Consider the following 20,673-nt stretch of genomic DNA (forward strand, 5'->3'; position numbering starts at 1 on the left):
TATTTTCCACATTTAGAGGAGACTACGAGGGGGCGGGAAGAGGAGGAGGGCAAGGCAAGAGGTTTTTTTTTTAATCCCTAGACTTTGTCTATTGAGGATCAATAGAAGCAGGGTGGAAGTGAAGGAAAGCTGCTCATTCTTCTCTTGTTCCCTCATGTGATGGGGGAAAACCCCTGCCGTTTAGGTCCCGCTGACAAGTGAATATCCCCAATTAGGGGATCTGTGGGCTGCTGTAGCCTCAGCCCTGCATTGTGACCCATTGGGTAGCCAGACTACTGACTTAGGATGGCTATCAGACGTATTTGGCTATGTAATGCAAACTGGTTTGTGCTGTTTAAGAAGAGTTTTAAAAACAGATAGCAGCAGCTTCTCTGTCTAGGCTAAGGGGACAATGTCTTATTCTGCAGAACCTGTGGGTGTCCCTGCCTGGAAGAATACCTGCACAGCCCAGGGAAGCTGGAGGTGTGGTCAGGAATCATCTTAACAAAGCCTTGGCTAAGAAGCCTTTGCTGAGTTGGAACATGAGTTTGAATTTTGAGGAGTCACCTTTCATGCTTTTGGCTGTATCTAATTTTATTGACCGAAAGGGAAGAATGTGGCCAGTAGGTCGAGGGAGGTCATTCTCCCCCTCTACTCTGCACTGGTGAGGCCACAACTGGAATACTGTGTCCAGTTTTGGGCTCCCCAGTTCAAGAGGGACAGGGAACTGCTGCAGCGAGTCCAGCAAAGGGCAACTAAGATGATTAAGGGCTTGGAGCATCTCCCTTATGAGGAAAGGCTGAGAGAGCTGGGACTCTTTAGCCTGGAGAAGAGAAGGCTGAGGGGAGACCTTATTATGGCATACAAGTATCTCAAGGGTGGGTTGAAGGAGGATGGAGCCAGGCTCTTTTCAATGGTTCCAAGTGACAGGACGAGGGGCAATGGGCACAAGTTAGAACACAGGAAGTTCCGTTCAAATACACGGAAAAACTTCTTTACGGTGAGGGTGCCAGAGCACTGGAACAGGCTGCCCAGGGAGGTTGTGGAGTCCCCTTCCCTGGAGATTTTCAAGACCCGCCTGGATGCAGTCCTGAGTAATGTGCTCTGGGCAATCCTGCTTTAGCAGGGGAGTTGGACTAGATGATCTCTAGAGGTCCCTTCCAACTCTGATAATTCTGTGATTCTGTGTGATTCTGTGAAAGGAAGTGAGAGAACCTGGCTAATAGGCGTTACTATTTAAAGAAATGCCGGTTTATTAGACTTTGAAGCAGTATCGAAATTGCCAGTCCCTGCAATAGCTATTCATTATTTGTGTCAATTCTGTTTGGCTGTTTGTTTCATCAGCCTAGGAATACACCCTATTGCCCTTCCTGTATGTTTGATGAAACTGAGGTGAAACATTTGAGATGGATGCAGACCATGGGCTAATAATGTAATCTCTTATAACACAACTTGTTTTGAACATGTTCTGCCTGTTTTTACTGCCTGGCTTGAGATTCTTAAAGTCTGCCATTTGGACAGACATGCCTGACCATGTTTTTGAAAGCTGTCATATCATTTTAATAGCGTTTCAAAGGCAGTATGTTTCGGGGATTGCATGCAGGGGTTGGTTATGTGACATTAATCTGAAATGTGTGTGGAGGGTAAAGTTTACACAATCACTTCAATGCTGACACTAATGTATGTGTGATGCAATTTCTTCACTTTTGTAAAATGTCATGTGATGTAGAAGGACCCTAACAATAAAGAGGAACCAGAGGATGATTTTATAAAGAAGAAATATCTCTTTCCAGCCTGGCCAGGAGAGCTTTGCTTTGTAAATAACAATTTTGCCTCCTGGCCTTGTAACCCAGTATGAGTCAAAATGACATTGGAAGATTTATTCCTGTTTATGTGACTTCAGCTTATATTGGAAAGGCTAAAGTAGAGGTTTTGTGAGAAGGGACTAGTGATATCCCAAAAGAACAAAGTGTTGCTTTGGCAGAGCTAGCGCGAGACACATAAACCAGTTGCAGAAGTTTTCAGGATTCCTAGTCTGCAAGGGAAGATTATTAGAGTACGTAACTGATCTGTCAGATAGACTGAATATACTGAAGTGTTAGATGCTACAGGAAATTGTTATTACTCTAGGTAGGTAATGTAATTAATTTCATCTTCCCCTGCTAGTGTCAGGGATGCAAATTCTTCACTGTGGAGTCAGGAGGAGAACCATTGCTTGCTGCTTTCTGTTCTCAGTATTATTTTCCAGCCATTGTGATGCATATTAGATTTGACCCATAGTGGCTGGGGGTCACAAAAAGATCACTTGCTCCTCTGCATTGCACATGCAGCTGAGTCATATAGAACATTTGGATATCCCCAAATAGTGTTACTGTCAATGTGTTAGTTTCAGAGTTATTTCAAGAAAAACTTGCCATTGCCTAATGTCAATTACTGAGTAAAAAAAAAAAAATAAAGTCTGCCGTGATTAGATCTTTCTATACCCAAACTTATACTGAGATAATGAATTTGGATGAAACTTGACACTTGACTTGTTGCCATTGCAGGTGTTTCACGGCTGAGGATCAGGACTGTAATAGAAGTGAGGGACTCTGTGTGCACGGATGATCATATAGATCTATGTTCAAAGCATTTCCTTCTGTACAGTTCATAGTGTGTGCTGTTGGTCTACCTTAAGGAGTTGAAAGGGATGTAAATTATCTTCGTGCATGTGCAGATTTATATCTATATGTATTTGTGTGGCTCAGCCTTCCTAATCACTGAGAACCAGGGGAAACATGAACACTGGCACACAAAGGAGAGAGTAGAATTGTGTGCTTGTACTCATCAGAGCCAAGAATGGAAACAGCGCTTCTAATAACTGGAGCTTTGCTGGTCAGAACGTACGTTCTTGGCCCAAGGGGATGAAATTTGTCATGTAGTGAAGGAAGACACACATCAATTTAAGCTTTTTTGGGTTGTGTCCTGCTCTATTGTGAAATCAATATTGTCTGGTTTACAAAGCTCTGAATCTTAGAGGAGCTATGGAGAAGATGACATATCCTTTATCTGTCAATTCATAGTACTCAGGTAAAGCTGTAAGCAAGGAGACAGGCTGAGGTCTTTTACTTACTACAATTTTTGAGTAATTGGTAAGTGATTCAGATTTTTCTCTATGTATGAATCGGGAAATACAGAGACACTGTGGCTGAAGTTCTGTAGACCATATGTTCCCTAGGGCACCTACCTCGACCTTGCGTATGGAATCCAGGCAATGAGGCTTTGATCCCTGACTGACATGAAGTAACCACTAGCTTTCCAGGGGAGCCAGCGTTTAGGCCAGGGAGCATTCCTGGAGATTAATATGACTGCTGGCAGATGGCATATGAGTGATGATAAGCATCTGTTAATTTTTAAGGATGTGTCTATGGCCAAATGTTGTTCTCTGTAGCCATGCACTGGAAGACAGGAAAGGAGCTTGCTTTTTCTGACTGGTAGCTACATTGTGCTAAAATACCCTCTCATTTCATTACGGTCTGCTTTTTCCTGTCCTCACATGGCCTGACACATTTTGTGCGTCCTATTGTCAGAGTGTAGCTTATTGCACTTTTAAAAGGCTGGGTGCAACAGAGTTTTGACCTGATTAAGGCCACTGCATTCAGCTGCTGTATACACATTGAGGATGGTGATAATTGCTAATAAAGACAGTTAAATTCTCTCTGTAAACAGATAATCTCTCCTCCTGACACTCTGATATCAGTGTCTCATACTCAGTTTATCAAAATAAGTGTTGCAGCACCTGGCCAACTAATATTACGTTAAACTGCAGTGGACTTCCGCTTCAAAAGAATGTCCCTAGTATTCTTGATAAATTGAAGAAGCTACCCTGATATTTAAAAGAGGCTTTGGCTAAGATGTTGACCCTCTCCCAAACTAACTGTGCTGACACAGGCAAGACCATCTCCTCTTTACACAGGGTTGATTCTACAGGTGCTGTTTCTCCTGTTCAAGAGCAGCAAGAGCACTGCCAAGTCTAGTGCTGTTAAGTGGGGTTTGGCAGGTACACAGTTTGCCCTTCCTTGTGCATGTTGTTCAGGGATATGCTTTCTACAGCTTTTTGTGACCTTGCCGTTCTTGGTCTCTTGGGCCCTGCCTTGAGGCTGCTTTGCCCAAACAAGACCAGCCTAGAGGCAGGTTTGATTGATATGCCAGTCTCCTCTACTGGTAAGTGTCAAAGTTGTGTACACAAAATAAACAGCTGTTTTCAAGAAGTAAGGCAACATTGTAATTTGTCTTTTATTGGACTTTGAAGGGAGAACAAAGGCATCATTTGTTTGCATCTCTGTTTGCTATGGGAATAAGGTGGCGTGGTAAAAGGGAAAGAGATAGAACCAGAGGAAGGAATTTTTCTGTAACCTAAGGTTCTTTGAGAAAGGAGCATTTGCCCTTTACAGGTAGTGCTGATTTAGAAAATACACCTCCCTAGATGTTCAAACATAACTTTTAGTGTAGTATACGAGTGGTTTATTGCAAAGGAGTTAGTGCTGAACTGCTTTTTTTTCTGGGATTCTGTAATGGCTGGCTTTTGGGATTGCTAAGTCTCTTCTGCCAGAGGGTTTCTCTGAGTTCAGGTGCATAACTTAGATAAGAATGATTCTGCACTGAACTGCTTACCACTCTCTTTGCACAATTTACTGAAACCCATTTTGAACGCCTGAGTCTTTGTTAATGAGAACTCATCACATCTCTTCTACTGAGTTTTCCTTTAGATTACTCTTTTGAGATCTCTGCAGCTTAGGCTAATGTATTAGGCTCTACCACAAGAGACTGGAGATTAATGTACTGTTTGTAATGTACGCTGATCCCTGACCTTCGGAAAATGAAATGCTCATGTGGTGGCTGTAAGAGGGAATCTTCTGCTGATAAAGTGACAGAGGGACTTTAGACTCCCTGAATCTTTTTTTGTTTCCTTTTTTATTTTTATATTGTATTCCGTACCTTGGAAGTTCCCCCTGCCTAGCCTGATTCAAGGTTGGTGTGAACTAGAGAGAAGAAGGAAAATCCAGCAAGGAGCTAGCAAGTAAATCTCCTGTGATCCTTGTTCTTGCAGTCTGTACAGTTTCTTCAGTGATGCCTTAGGTGTAGCTGGTTGCCCAGGATGTTGCTGAGGTTGCCATTGGTGCAAAATCCCTGGTGTGCCTTGAGCAGCTAACCCAACTGTTTTAAGTGACCACTCCTTGGGGTAGCAAGAGAGAAAGGGACTTAAGTACCTCCAGTCTGGGCAGCTAAACAATTTTCTGACATTCCTCTACATAGCAAAGGAGATTCCTCAAAAGAAAGTTGCCAGCCTCCCCCAGGCAGGAAGGTGTCCTCTAACATCCTTAGCACAGCCCTCTGTGCCAGGGGAAGGTGAGGGGGACGGCTTTCACAAAGTGACTCAGCTTGTCTGCACTACTTCAGTGGTATCTTTTGCTGGTGATGAAGAACCAGAGGAGGCTGGCCTACATGGGCTGTCGGGCTGGCCTGAGAGAGGACTTTTTTATTCTTAGTCCTGATTAAAGAGTCCACCTTAAGAAACAATCACCAAGGAGAATTTACAGGGTAAAAGAGGAAGAGAGAGTAGTATGGTCAAATTCCAGAAAAGTAGAAGAAAGTATCCCGGTACAGCTGGCTTCCTGATGACCGGGCCATAGTGCCTGCCAGCGGCGATTGCTTAAGTGAGGTTTGAATAGAAATCACTAAGAAAATGGGACTTGACTGCTCTCTGTACACAGATTTCACCAAGAGACTACCAAGTTTTACTTACAGATTTCATTACAAGCTTGTCACAGTCAGCTGTAATAATTTTTAAACTAAAAGCCCCTAAACCTACTACAATACAGAAAGGAGATAGTGTTCCCTGGCTCCTGAAATGCGTAGGGTGAAACAAAACCTGTCCAGCAAGGCTGACAATAGTGCTGAGACCTTTGGTATGTGTCACCTAAAAAGAAAATCAGAGACCAAATAAGACTCTCACAGGCTGAGTAACTGAGTTTAATAGGAAGCAGAAGGCAGCAGCCAGAGGCAGCAGTTGCAACATATTCCCGGGTCATATAAGTTTATTTTTGTTTGCCAGTCATTTAGTTGCAACAATTAAAGCATCGAGTGACTTCTGCCTAGGTGAAGTGAGATGACTTCTGCCCAGGTGAAGGGTTCTGCCTTAGAAAGTTTCTGTCTATGTGGGACCTGTGAAAAAACATTCAGTAATCAATGCTCAGATCTGTGGGCCCTGTTTAAATCTCTGCTTTTGGAACAGCAAGGTATGCGGTCACCCACAGCAACAGTAGAAACTAAGCAATAAGTCCAGTGTCTTTGTGGCTTTTGACATGTTGTTCTTGTTTGCAGTTGACATCTCCCTACAGTTTTTGTAGCTGTTCACAATAGTTTACTCTGAAAGAGGCAGAGTAGGGAATTGCCATCTTATCACCGCCAGTGTTGTGTAGGAGCCTGGGCTCAGAGGAATGGTTGAACAAGAGAGCTCTGTGGGTCACAGCACTTAGTTAACTCAAAGTATTTGAACCTGCCAGTTCTTTTACAGGTACATAAGACAACAGAGCCAAAAGCTCATTTTCCAAAATGACTGTTGGATCTCTCAGGTCTTGTGCTTGCACTCTGAATGGTGACCATAGGTGGGTGGTACACCTGAGCCCAAGAGCAACAACCTCTTTGTGGGTGCCCCAACAGTAATTTTGAATGAGAATAAATTAATACTATCAACGACAGTGTGAACTGGAAACAGTAAATGGCAGCATAATTATGAGTAACAATTGCACACAATGCCCAATTCAATATCTAGATCATCCTGTTTTATAATATATAGAAAAATGGCACTGGACCTCTCAATATGAAAATGCAAATAGAAGTTTTATGTACTAAATATGCATGACATGTATTTCAATTTTGATGTGCAAACTCATAGAAACTAATAGCACTTTGTTGATTTAGGAAAACAATTTTAGGTACCTTCCAAGCTGCTACTATCTACTTTCTTCTTAAAAATTCAGCACAAAATAAATGATTTCCTGTAAGTTATGTCAGGCAAGAATCTGTATTAGAACAATGTAAAGGCTGTTCTGGAAAGAAAAGAAGTTCTGTTGGCAGATCTTATTGTCTCGTGTTTCTGATGGCAACCGATAAGAGAAGTAATTCTTTAACAGTTGTTGACTATTACAACTTGTTCCATTTCCTCTGTCTCATCCAAAATGAAAATATTGAAAAACAGCCGTTGAAGCGGTTAACATCAAAGCCTACCTATTGAAATATGTACATGTCTGTAGATTAATCAAACAACGTACCTTTTTTTTGGTCCTTTATAATCATTGATGACTCAAACCTTGCAGCAACAATGAATTAGGGGAAGCTAGTCCTTAATTTACAGGGGAGAGATCTGAAGCCAAAAGGAAGTTTTGGCACACCTGGGACCAGAACATGACACTAGATTTTCTGCAAGAGAGGCCTTTTTCTCACTGTAGTGAGATTTTTTTTTTGCTACTTTAGTTTTCTGTGCTTATGTTTATTTTATGTCTTAAATGCAGTAGATAACAGGGCGTGTTCTGGGGTGTTTTGCAGAGTTTCTGGAGGAGAACTTTTTGACTTCCTGGCACAGAAGGAGTCTTTGAGCGAAGAGGAAGCAACCAGATTCATCAAGCAGATTTTGGATGGTGTGAATTACCTTCACTCTAAGAAAATTGCTCACTTTGATTTAAAGGTAAAGATGCTGATTTAGACTTACTGTTACTGGTTTTTTTTAATGATGGACTGTGCCTTCTACAATTTGTTTGATATCTGTATTTGATAACATGCCTAAAATAATAGGTAAGACCATTTTAAATGCACTTCACAGCTGAGTACTTCAAGGAGGACAATCTCCTTTATGTGGCCTGTGGAAACTTTTGGATGGGCTTATATATTTACTAACTGAGAAAAAGAAATTTTAAGTCTTCATCCTTCAGCTGTTTGCATTTGAAGTATCATCCAAAGCATGCTGTTTAAAAAAAAAAAAAAAAAAAAAAAATAGAATGATGTACAGAAGTAGTTTTTTTGGGAAGAGGAGGGCCAGGGCCAGGTACAAACAACTGTTGCTGCTTCCATTCCCCACCAAGAATTACATGAGGAGTATGTGTCATCCAGTGAAGCTTGGTTAACAAAAAGACTTCTTGTTTTCTTAGCTGCTTAGGGCCTTGAAAGCATATCAGAGCTTTCTTCCTTACATGTCAGGTGACATCTATAGCTTTGGTCCTTGACTTTGATATCAGTACAACTGGCCTAGACAATACAGAAGAGACTGACTGTCTTTCCTTTTGATTGTGGCCTACCTAGGTGAACATACTTCTCTGAAGCTAGGAGTCTGTTGTCCTTGGGAATGAAACTCTTGAGACTAGCAGACAGTGCTTTCTCCGTAGCAGACTCACAGCTACAGGACCGGCTATCTCAGACATTGCTGCTGCCAGAAATACATTCAAAATGCACTTATAGTGTAGGAGAAAGTAGGATAAAACAGAGGGAATTGTTTTAAAATGAAGGAAAAAGGAAGAAACTCTACTGCTAGGTTACACGCTCCTTGTCCTAACTTTCAATCTAGGTTAGTTTATTACTAATTACGTGTGTGCTATAGATAGACTCCTCCCAGATTCTCAGGGTATATATGCTGCTTCCTTGTGCTAAATGTGTGCCCAATGCTGTGTCAGTCTTAACTTGCTTGGTCTTGAGTCAGTGTTAATGGCTTATATGTAGTCGTTGCAAATGTTGCAAATCACGTCTAACCTAAGAAACTGGTTAGCAAACTACCGTCTAGATCTTCACGGGGTGCATGTGAAAAAGTGTAGGAGATGCGTGAACATGAATCCAGAAGCTAAAGTCTGAAAGTTTTCACTGTGTATTAGAAAACAGTGTAATATCCAGTGGCATGAAATTATTGTGAGAATGTAGGTGCAACTTTTTCTATACTGATTTCTAGCTACTAATTTTGATATTTAATAGCAGTAATGTCAAGTGGTTAATGAAGATGTTACAAGAAATGCAAGACAAATCAGAAAGGATAAGTAAAGAATCATTTCACTGATAGTGAATATGAAATGGCCTAAAATATATTTACGGAATAACTCTCCTGGGTTTTATAGGACTGATCCATGAAAGAAAACCAGACTTGTTAGCCTGAGGCGAAAATATTCTCGGTCCGATGATTATGACAATAAATTATTCATATGCCGTCTTTCCCAGTGTAGCTCTGACTGAGAGGATGTGTTAGCAGGGGCAGCTTCCACATTAGGGTCTGCTGTGAAAAGGCCAGGCAGCTGCCAGCAGGGAATCAAACTGTCTCACTGTTGCTCTTGGGCTTATGATTAAGTTATGACAAATTAATGTGTTAAAGCTCTTCATGGGCGATAAATTGAACCCATAGTTTATTCTGAAACCTGTGAAATAGGGCCATGGTAGGGAAACTGAGAAATTTAGTTGAAGGAATATGTTTATGAAATATCCATTATAGCTTGTAAAGAAAGTCAAAGTCTGTGGCTGAAAAAGTTAGCTTTAATTTCACAGTTCTAGCTTCGTCTTTTTCATACAATGCTGTAAGAAATGCTACATGCTCTTTTAATAACTTGGTATCATATATGAGGATCCCTGATCCCAACTCTTTCTGTTTTCTGGACTGTTCAGATAGTAAATCCTGGATCTTTCCTGGCCTTGTTATTGCAACTGCAAATTTAGTCTTATAGAGAAGAGCATTTTCTCTCCCTAAGTAGGTTCAGATGTGACTAGAATCCCCCAAGAAGCATTTAATAAGATGTCTTCCAGTGGGTTACAGTACAGTATAGGGACAGCTGGGTAGAAATAGTGAGGTTTCCCAGTATAAATTCGAAGAACAGATCAGTAAAAGTGCTGTCAGTCAAAATAGTCAGTGGGTGCAGCTGTTCTTCAGGATCAAGCAATGGCACTCTGTCTCTGCACCAGGTATCTGCACTGCTTTAGCTGCCTGCTAGCTGCTGTTACGTGTGCGCCAGTTGTTGTAACTGAGGTGAATCCGTGGGGTCAGGGTGTGACCTCTTCCCAGGAAGCTCTGCGGGCTAGGGATATGTTTTCTGTTTTAAGAGGGGACAAGATAAACTGAGCTTCCACTTTGTGTTATATCACAGTGCTGCTGGGTTGATAATCCAGTTGGCATATTTTATCAGATTAGGGAACTACACACAGTTGTGTGAAAAGCTTCCATCTCATTGTGAAAACAAGATCTTGCTTTTTTTTAATCTTGTTTTCATCCTGGCGATAGCTATCATTAAGAAAATAAGCTTAGGAGTTCTAGCAGGAAGGCAGAGAAAGGCAGATTTTGCATGAGATAAAATTAAAGGAATGAAAGTATTACTCTTACCAGATTTGTTTTGCTTTTATGAAGTTCTGGTCCATGCAATGACGTCAAATTTCACAGTTGTCGTCCCTTTTGCAAAAGAATGAATTGTAAATGGTTAGCCACAGGTATGTTTCTTGTTCTACAGTGTTGTATATATGAAAAAAAAAAAGCACTTGAGAACTCTATTACTTTCCTAATATATTAATATTATAATAACAAATATGTATCTTTTTTTATTTTTAGCCTGAAAACATTATGCTTCTAGACAAGAATATCCCTATTCCACACATCAAACTCATTGATTTCGGCCTGGCTCACAAAATAGAAGAGGGAGTTGAATTCAAAAACATTTTTGGAACTCCAGAATTTGTAGGTGAGTGACCCGTTCCTTTGTCTTATATTGAAAGTTCCGTGAGGAAGTTGAGACATCTGTGTAAAGTTAAGAAGTGAGAGACAGAGGTAGTTTCAATACCATTTGTATCAAGGAGACCTAAATCTAGAGGTTTACTTTATTTTTCTGGAATAGCCGAAAGGTGCTTTCTATAAACCAGATGTGCTACTCCTGTAAGAGTAGGTTGTTGCCAAATAAATATTTAGAAATGTAAATTCAGGATTGAGATTGTGAAACCTTGCAAACACAAATTATAATTTTTTTACTTGTTCCCCAGGGCAAGCAAACTCTCTGCATTGTAGTAGATGGGTACACAATTACATGAGTATCTCTGTCATTGCTTTCTAGATAAAACTGCCTCACACTGTACACCTGTTGAGTACAAAACCCTCGCATCCCCTTACATTTTTCCTCCTGATTCTCTTTTTGTTACTCACTGATCTCAATTCTGATCTGTCTTGCTTGTATTTTAGGTTAATATTACTCCTTTCTACTAATTTCAAGTAGAGGTTTTGGGGTTGGTTTTGGGGGGTTGAGGCACAGGGAGAGAATTTTAATTCATATTCCAGTTAAACACAACTGTTACAGACACCTTTTTTCATCTTATTACCTCACCTTGGTAAAAGACCAAGGTGCATGCAGTTTTATACGGGGATGTTTTCCAACGGGGAAACATTTTGTATAAAGGTAATGGGGTTTGACGTGGATAGCAATGTAGGCTGGCATGTAATTTCAATCTCTTGCTGTTTCTGACTTGGCCATTAGGAACTAGCTTTAATGGCACCAGTGAAAAACAAAACAGAAGCTCAGATTCTTAGAGGTAACAGTATCCTTGGGAGGTGAAATAATTTATTTGTTATAATTTGCACTGTAATTAGTATATAATATCTGCTTCATCCTTATTCTTCAGTTGCGTTACGGTCCAAGTTGCTCTGCATAATCTCTTCTGGACACCTGTGAACTTAAATTCCTATTAGGCCTCTAAAACTATAAATAGTGCATCCTATAACTACCTTTCCTTTTCCCAACACCCTTTCTCCCTCTTGGTAATTCTTGACCTGCTACTCAATTTGGTCTGGTAAAAAATTGTTACCTCAGTTGCTGATGTTTGATTAATTTTTTCTTACAGCTCCAGAAATAGTAAACTATGAACCGCTCGGACTAGCTGCAGATATGTGGTAAGTTTTAACGTTTTTGCCGCAGGCTGCTCTACTACTACTTTTTCCCAATTTGCTTTGAATAGAATCCATTCTACTGCAACAAATTCGAAACAAAACTAAACAAAACATCTTAAGTGCAGTTAATAACTCTTTGTTCTGTCTTTGTTTTTAAGCATTCTTTTTAATAAAAAGAGAAGCATTTGATTTCGGGCAAATTATAATGAAAAACGTTAATGATGGCAGTTATAGAGTTAACAGTGTGCCACTGTCCACTGCAGAGGAGCACTCTTAAAAGAAAACATGTTCCTGCAGCGCTTGTGACAGCTTTATTTATAAGAGCACTGCATGCAGAGGAGACCTGCGTACTAATCTGGTCTGCTGAGAAGGCAGGCAAAAGAGGTCACCCCAAATAAAACATCCTTGCTTCTCTTTCTTTGTATTTCTGATGTGTACTGTAGTAAATACCTGCTAGAGTAGAAATACATAAAGAGAATTCAAATATCCACATTACCTGAAGTTATATGTAAAATTCATGTTTTCCCCCAAACACCATTCTTTAAGAGAGATATCAGCAGTTATCTAAAGCCATGATGGTTCTTCTGTCTGTGTAGCAGCTAATATTGACGTTTTCATATTGTGTATGTTAAGAAGAATACAGGTCACATATAACCCCTGCAATTAATCTCCTTTGTTTTTTTAGGAGCATAGGAGTCATCACCTACATACTGTGAGTACAATAGAGTTACTCCTGTAGAAGTGTTCCTAAAGCTCTGTTGCACTAGTACAAAATAGCTCTTCCCTTTAGTCATTTAAGAAAGCAGCTGCACGCATGGGGTGGGCTGCAGTTTGTCTAATGGGCAAATCTTACCCTGCAGACTTTTCGAGTTTAAAATAAGGGGTGAAAGAAGAGGGGCATTCTGAGCAGACAAAGAACAAATGTCTCTAGCATCACTGGGCATTTCTGCTTCTTATGGGACCTCATCAGCTTCAAACGGTAGAGGATGGAAAATCCCAAGTGTATTGGTTGCTCATAGAATGACTATGAGCTACCACTGTGTGGAGAGAATAGAAACAGAAAGTGTAATAGTACCATTTACAAGGTGAGTTATTTCAGGTGAAAACAGGGAGGTTTTAATTTTCTTGTAAAGGCAGCAGTCTAGTTTACAATGCATAAATATGGTCACCCATATTCAAAAAGGTGAATTTAAGCTGGGATAGGAGCAGAGAAGTTGACCCTGGGAACCGAGAATTCATCTGACAGGAGACAAAAGGGCTAGTTAAAGCTACTAAAGCAAAGGCTGGTTGGGAATACCGTTGCAGTCAGTACGCACAAGGGAAAAACCAAGATACTTTTTAGAAGAAAAGTGTGTCAATGTGTCAACTAGTGTTGAATAAATAAAAGTAGGAAATTATGACAAGCTCAAACTCTCAAAGAAATTAGGTTCCGTGGGCATCCTGGGGACAAGCAGTCGAGAGCGTTTTAAGATGAAGCTTGACAATTTGTGAAACTGCTTGTGTGACAATGGATGAATGCAGTGGAGGGACAGCACTCATTGCTTCAAGAATTCTTCTTTCATCTGGTTTGGTATGAAAGCATCAAAGTCCATTGAAATCAAGCTCCTGTGACTGCTGGGGAGCAGTGCATGGTGGATACTGCATGCCTGGAATTGCACACCCTAACATTCCTACCCCGAGCTTCTGCTGTTCCTTATGACACTCAGAGGACTAACTTGCTGCCAGACTTAAAGGATGTGCACTCTAGTATTAGGGGGATTTGCACTACACAGTTCAGGGCTCAGTACAGGTATGCGGGCTTGAAAGGCACGGATTGTCTCTTCAGTGTGGAAAATAAATGTAGTGGAATTAAATCCGCTCTTGGGCTATACCCAAGGCTTAGACTCCAAAAGCTTTACAAGAGCTATGGTCTAAATCTGAGAAATCATATTTAGTGCAACAAATTCCCTTCTGTCCCATGGTGCAGGAAAAGATAGGGGTATGGGTTGAGCCCAAGCTCAGGTAAAGGCGTTTAAAATATTGTCCAGACCCTTGCTTTTTATCAGCACTCTGGGCTTCAGTGACACAGGTACTTGACAGGACGTTAAAATTTGAAAATTGCCGTTTATATGTGTTCATAAATGATGAGAATCACGGAATCATGGAATTTTCAGAGTTGGAAGGAACCTCTAGAGATCATCTAGTCCAACTTCCCTGCTAAAGCAGGATTGCCTAGAGCACATTACTCAGGACTGCATCCAGACAGGTCTTGAAAATCTCCGGAGAAGGAGACTCCACAACCTCCCTGGGCAGCCTGTTCCAATGCTCTGTCACCCTCACCATAAAGAAGTTTTTCCGTGTATTTGAACGGAACTTGTGCCCATAAGAAGAGAAGAGAGAAGAAAACTTACAAGTTGAAGATAAGCAGGTGGGGATACTTACCATGCGATTACAGTGATGCACAGATGGCCAGGTGCTCTTGAGGCTTTTCCGTTGCATTGGAAGTTCTGTCCTGGGGGCAGAATAATGAAGAGGGTTTCTGTTACTGTGTCCAGTGTAGGAGATCTGTTGTACCTGGTTGGCTAGTAATGATTGCCATAGTAATTAAAGTTGAAAATTGTCTCCCTGCAAATTATCAGAGAAAAAAAAAGCATGCTTTTTATGATCAGAGGGGTCAGCTTGCATAATATGCTATGTACTAGAAATTTGTATGCCTTTAACTAGTATTGCCTGTTTATTTTAAACCCTTTTGTTCTGAAGAATTCTGAATAAATGGGGTGTGTTTAATGATACTGCCTACTTTAACAAACATGGCAGCAATCAAATGGATGCTGTCATCAGGTGTAGAGTTCAAAATGCCTACAAGTCCTTAATTCAGTAACCAGCAGAGTGATTCACTGGGTTGTAAGGGCGAAGCCCCTATTACTGAGGTCTGCTGTTAGACATTTACGGGCACTGAGTCAGAATATGACAAAAGTCATTTGCATTAGTTGTTAGGATTTGAGAATCCTTCCATTTCACAGACCTCAAAGCTGAGTTCCAAAGAGAAAAAAAAAATTTAGAGGAGAATAGAGGACTGATGGCTTTGGCTTACAGCGAAGGGCCAGAAGGTGGAATTACAGCAGCTTCATGGCATAGTTTTGGGAAAGGGAAAAGAAACCAAGACTCTAGGGCAGGTTTCCAAGCTTTAGTTTTGGAACAACACCCATGGTGTGTGGCAAGGTGCCTGCTTGTAACCTTCTCTGTGGGTAACAGAAGTAGAACGAAAGCTTAAGAGGGAGTATGTAAAACTGTTAAGAAGTGAGATTGTGGCTTATGGGGTGAAATTTACTGTGTTAAAGACAACTGGAGGACCTCACTCATGCTGCCTTGCTGTGTTAGCTGCTTTGGTGTCACTGTATAATTGTAGAGGGAGAGGAAACACTTTATGCACTCAAATGTTTGTTCTGTGGATAAAACCAAGTGGTAGCTGGGGACTGGGCTGATGGCCCAGGTGGTCCCATCTAACTTTCTGCTTACACCCAAATTCCCAGTCAACATGGTAGTGGCAATACAGACAGAGTAAAAGATCTGTTGGTCAAGATCATGTAAGCAAGCAGTTTAGTATTCAAAACCTCAATTTGCTGCAGTCCTGTTTTGAGCCTGCTGCATCCTGAAACTATGCTATCAAAGCTAGACATAATAGATAAGCATAATAATAGCCCAGAAGATTTTTTTTAAAGAGATGAGATCAATTTCCTTAGTATAAATAACATTTCCTGTAAACCAGGCTTTTGCAAGTCAGCATCCCTGTAGATTGGGGGAGGGAAGGAGGGGAAGGGAAGGGAGGCAGGGGAGGAGTCTGCAATCTTTTCTGACACTTGAGTTTTATGGAGCAGAGGTAAATAGTCATCAAAGATGAAGGTCATCAGTCACAGTTGAGAGATAGGCAAAGCAGGATGAAAGCTTTTTCTGTATAAAGATTGCTGAATAGCATTTTATTATGATGATGTCTCCTTTATATCCTTGCAGTTGGAGCAGAGTGCCAAGAGAATGAAATTTTGCATTGTTCAGAAACAGTTGGATTTTATTGCAGCCAAAGTCCTTTTGTTTGTGGATTCCTTTTAACAAGCAGCATGGCCCTACCTCTCTGGTGGAGTTGGCCCCTAGGCAAGGCCACGCACCTGACTTCCGATCACACATTGTATTTTGGTTCCAGCTGAGAAAGGTCTCTTGGCTGAACCCACTGTGCAGGGAACTTGTCAGTAGCTTTGCAGACAGAAAAGCAGTAAGGGTAGGGCTTTTCCTACTCCAAGAAAATCTATAGAAACACTACTTTATGTGCTTGAAGCCGATAGAAGCTTCTGCCTGGTAGTGTGTCATGGTTTAACCCCATCCTGCAGCTAAGCACCAGCTAAGCTCGCTCACTCCCCCCACGGTGGGATGGGGGAGAGAATCAGAAGAGTAAAAGTGAGAAAACCCATGTGTTGAGATAAAGACAGTTTAATAAGTAAAGCAAAAGTCGGGTTCGTGAGGATAGAGACTCCTCTGCTGAAACTTTTTCTACTTTGATGAGCAATTACTTCAGTGAGACACTTAGGAGAATCTGTGCATTTCTATCTGTGTGCACACATTAGTGCTGCACCAGAGACTTTCAAGATGAGTCTGAGTCATAACCACAGACATAGTGAGCCAAGGCTGGACCTGTTATTTCCCCCGTGGCATGGCTGCTACAACATGAGATCCACAATTGTCCTGAGAGTATATTACACTGTCACTGTAATTTCATTAGGGGACCTCTGCTGTTTATTTTTCCAATTAATACTTCTTTCTGGCTTATCTAGGCTTAGCGGTGCATCACCTTTCCTTGGAGAAACTAAACAGGAAACGCTTGCCAACATCACAGCTGTGAACTATGAATTTGATGAAGAATTTTTCAGCAATACCAGTGACCTGGCAAAAGATTTTATTCAGAAACTCCTGGTGAAAGATACACGGTAAGTAAAAATTCAGAAAGATCCATTTGTCTCTAAGGTAAACCTGGTGAAACAGCCTGATGAGTAGTCCGCAGAGCTTTCTCTGTAGTGTCTACTGCCATTCAAGTGCCAGACAGGGGCAAAGTTCTGCTGCTCTGCCACTAGTTAATTGCTGCACCCAGAAGCCCTAACAAATGGAACCAAAATCTCCTCAGTTAAATTTCACTTTTAGGACTGAATTCTCACCTGAGTCAAGCCTGGTACAACAGGGTGTAGGTGAAGGGCTTAAAATGTGTACAAAATCTGTAGTTCTGGGTAACCACCACTCCATAATTTCAGTCTGTTATGCACTGCTTGCAAGAAGATGACTTGGTCCGAGAATATGCTCCCAGTGGTGTAAGGGCAGAAAGATCTTCATACATGCTCATAGTGGAATTGTTCCTTAAGTCTCTCTGCATCTGTCGCAGTCACCTGGAATTTGCGTGACAGCTATGCAGATCTTTATTCCCAGTTCATAGGAACCACAGACCTTTTTAAGTTTTTCTTGCTTTTAATAAAGCGCACACAGAAGTAGCATCTCCTTCCCCATAAACCTTTTTGTCCTGGAGGGAAGTCAGGCCATTGAAGTTCTTTCTAATGGCTTCATTAGGGGAGAAAGAGGCAAGTATTAGAGAGAAAGAGGCAAGCTGTTCGGTGAAGACTTCTGCAAATCCTCCAGCCTTAGAATAGGTTAGAGCAGGTGGGGTTTGACGAGAGGTGTGCACAGGTCTAGCAACCTCCTTTTAAGTCAGTGATACTGATATTTGTCCCAGGTATAGAGGCAGTCCCCGTGCTGCTGTGTTTCTACCTTTGATTCTCAGTGCTCTTAAAGTGCTGTTCACCGAACTGCCACAATGCAGAAGGAAGTTAGGATTGATCAGATTGGATTAGGTTTGAAGTATTCCTCTCAGAAATGTTGCTTTTGGGAAATGGCAGCTCCTGCAGTGGTGTAATAATGTGTTCCAAAGGACAGTCTTGATATAATTAATGTTGTATACCTTGGTTCAGACACAGTCGTATTAAAGGTGTATAGAAAGCATTTCTTTTCTAAGCATGTAGGATGAACAAAACAAAGTGATGTTTTATCAGTTTTTATGGAAGGATAGACAAAAATACAGGTAGACTTTGATCAAGTAAGAATTAAAATTGTGGGGAGCGAGGACAGCTCCTTACTGAAACTTAGAACGGTTGCTAAACTACATACAAGCCTCAGGGAGAAACACAACCCTGAAATTTGAGAGTTAGTCCTGGCATTATCTTGGTAAATGCTTCATATGAAGCCTGGGAGAACTGTGGGTCAATGGATTTGTGTAAAAAGCATTTCTCATTAAAGTCTGTGCGGGCTTTTTGTGTTATTTTTTAGAAAACGGCTTACGATTCAGGAAGCTTTGTCTCATCCATGGATAACGGTAAGACTGAATAAAGAGACAGATCTTGCTTTTCACTATGAGCAAAGCAGAGATAATATTCTTGCTCTTATTGGTGTGTTAAATGGAAAACTGTCCTCTAAGTACGTACAGACCCTAGGTGTCTCAAAGACACTGGAAAGAAATTGGTTGGGTCTTACTAAATCTTTGTATTTCTTCAAATGACTTCTTTTATTATCATAAATTTCAAAAAGAGGGGGACAAAGCTTTGATGTTTGTTGCACTCGCAGTATCCTACATCAGACTGTGCTTTGCATTTTTCGCTGTTTGCATGCACATATGCTACATCTTGGGTTTAGTGTTTTCTTGAGTTGAGAGTTGACTACAGCCAATGGGGAAAATATAATTTCTCTCAAGATATAACCGCGGTACCAAGTATGCTGATTTGTGTGTCTGTATATATTTTTTCATCATAAATATTGCTTGCTTTTGTGGATAAGTCTCTTATTGGAAATACATTTAGCTAATTTCAGCATGACTAATAAGGATGTTTGAAATTCAGGTTTTGCTCTGCACTGCACAAAACATTAACTGGAGTGTTTTCAGGATTGTTGTTTTTCTTCTTACAAACATTGATAGCTTTGAGACTGTTAACTGCTAGAAATTAACATGAAAATAAATTGTCGTCCTGTTATTTACACTTATCACTTTGGAATGAATGCACATCACTTGTCACTTTCATTTTTGTGTTTGTGGTTTTTTTCTTTTAATCAAATGCATGAAGGAAAATCTGTGGGAGCAGAGAATCTCCCAGCATTGTGGAAGTTCAGGCTGCATCCTTTGTGTAGAGTTTTTGAATTACTGCACTGTCTTGTAAACGTTCAATAATACTGGTTCCTCTGTCTGATGACTCACCAGCTGAAAGAGGAGATAAAAGTTCAAGAAAACAAGAAGGTTGAGAACACACAGCTGAAGACAAAACGCCTGAGAGAATACACCATAAAGTGCCATTCCAGTATGCCTCCCAATAATACCTACATCAACTTCGAGCGCTTTGCCCGGGTAGTAGAAGACATTTCACTTATGGAACGGGGTTTCAGCACTTTGGCTGCATCCCATGATTCTCTGCAGGAAGACATTGATGCTCTGGTTTCCATTTATAATGAGAAAGAAGCTTGGTATAAAGAAGAGAATGAAAGCGTGAGGCACAAGCTGTCTCAGCTGAAGTATGAATACCGTAAAATTGAATCCCTTAAAAGACATCTACAAGACGATATCAAGACTGTAGGCGCTAGTCTCACAGGCATAACTGGGAAATATGCTGATCTGCAGAGTCAGTATGAATCTCTCAGTGAAGAACTTTCTGAGGAACTCAAATGGATACAGGATTTAATGAGTAGTTTTCAACTGGAAAATGAAGCCTGTGTGAATGGAAACTTTGACTCTGTTTTCAACGAAGATATTAATGAATCACTAACGGAGCTGTTAAATAGATCTCGCTGTGAAGAATTCCTTGCAGGGTTGAATCTTGATGTCGCAGAATCAAACCAGTAATGTTTTAGATCAGGTTAGGTTCAGGGTTTGCTGCCTGTTTCAATGTTCAGCAGTTTAAAAAATTTTCAGTGTATAGATTCTACCTACCACCTAGAACCACAATGGAAATTCTGATGTATTGCACGAGATGTTGACCAAAACCATAAACTCCCAGTGGTTTGTAGAGTTGAAGTATTTTTTCCCATATTCGGTGTCTGAACTTACAGGAACTAGATTATCACAGTGGTATGGACACATCTAACCCTACAGCCTTTTGCATTGCCTATATCATACTTCATCGTGTATTACAGTTCCTGAAGATTACTAAGTAATTAACTTGGAATAAAGAGTAGATCAGTCTGTACTGTATTGTGTCCAGTTCTGGGCTCCCCAGTTCAAGAAGGACAGGGAACTGCTGGAGAGGGTCCAGCAAAGGGCTATGAAGATGATTAGGGGTTTAGAACATCTCTCTTATGAGGAAAGACTGAGGGACTTGGGTCTTTTTAGCCTAGAGAAAAGAAGATTGAGGGGGGATCTTATTAATGCTGATAAATACTTAAAGGGAGGGTGCCAGGGGGATGGGAACAGTCTTTTTGCAGGGGTGCCCAGGGATAGGACAAGAGGTAACGGGCACAAACTTGAACATAGGAAGTTCCGTCTTAACATGAGGAGGAACTTCTTTACTTTGAGGGTGGCAGAGTGCTGGCACAGGCTGCCCAGAGAGGTGATGGAGTCTCCCACTCTGGAGACATTCAAAACCCACCTGGATGCTGTCCTGTGCAACTGCTGTAGGTGACCCTGCTCTGGCGGGGGGGTTGGACTAGATGATCTCCAGAGGTCCCTTCCAACCCTGACCATTCTGTGATTCTGTACTTACTAGAAGCTGGGTGCT

The 20,673-nt window shown here is 41.0% G+C and overlaps 1 protein-coding gene across 1 annotated transcript in view; it reads left to right on the top strand.

Moving 5' to 3' along the window:
• DAPK2 (death associated protein kinase 2) overlaps positions 1-20,321 on the top strand; it is a 42,784-nt gene extending 22,463 nt beyond the window's left edge. Inside the window, exons 4-10 of the mRNA XM_082489072.1 lie at positions 7,567-7,705; positions 10,586-10,715; positions 11,863-11,911; positions 12,594-12,620; positions 16,711-16,863; positions 18,245-18,290; positions 19,167-20,321. Of these exons, the coding sequence (XP_082345198.1) occupies positions 7,567-7,705; positions 10,586-10,715; positions 11,863-11,911; positions 12,594-12,620; positions 16,711-16,863; positions 18,245-18,290; positions 19,167-19,802 (1,180 nt within the window). The 3' untranslated portion in view covers positions 19,803-20,321. The remainder of the gene's footprint in view (positions 1-7,566; positions 7,706-10,585; positions 10,716-11,862; positions 11,912-12,593; positions 12,621-16,710; positions 16,864-18,244; positions 18,291-19,166) is intronic.
• The last annotated feature ends 352 nt before the right edge of the window (positions 20,322-20,673 follow it).

Source organism: Vanellus vanellus, assembly GCF_965231255.1.
Source record: "Vanellus vanellus genome assembly, chromosome: 11".
NCBI classification, from domain to species: Eukaryota; Metazoa; Chordata; class Aves; order Charadriiformes; family Charadriidae; genus Vanellus; species Vanellus vanellus.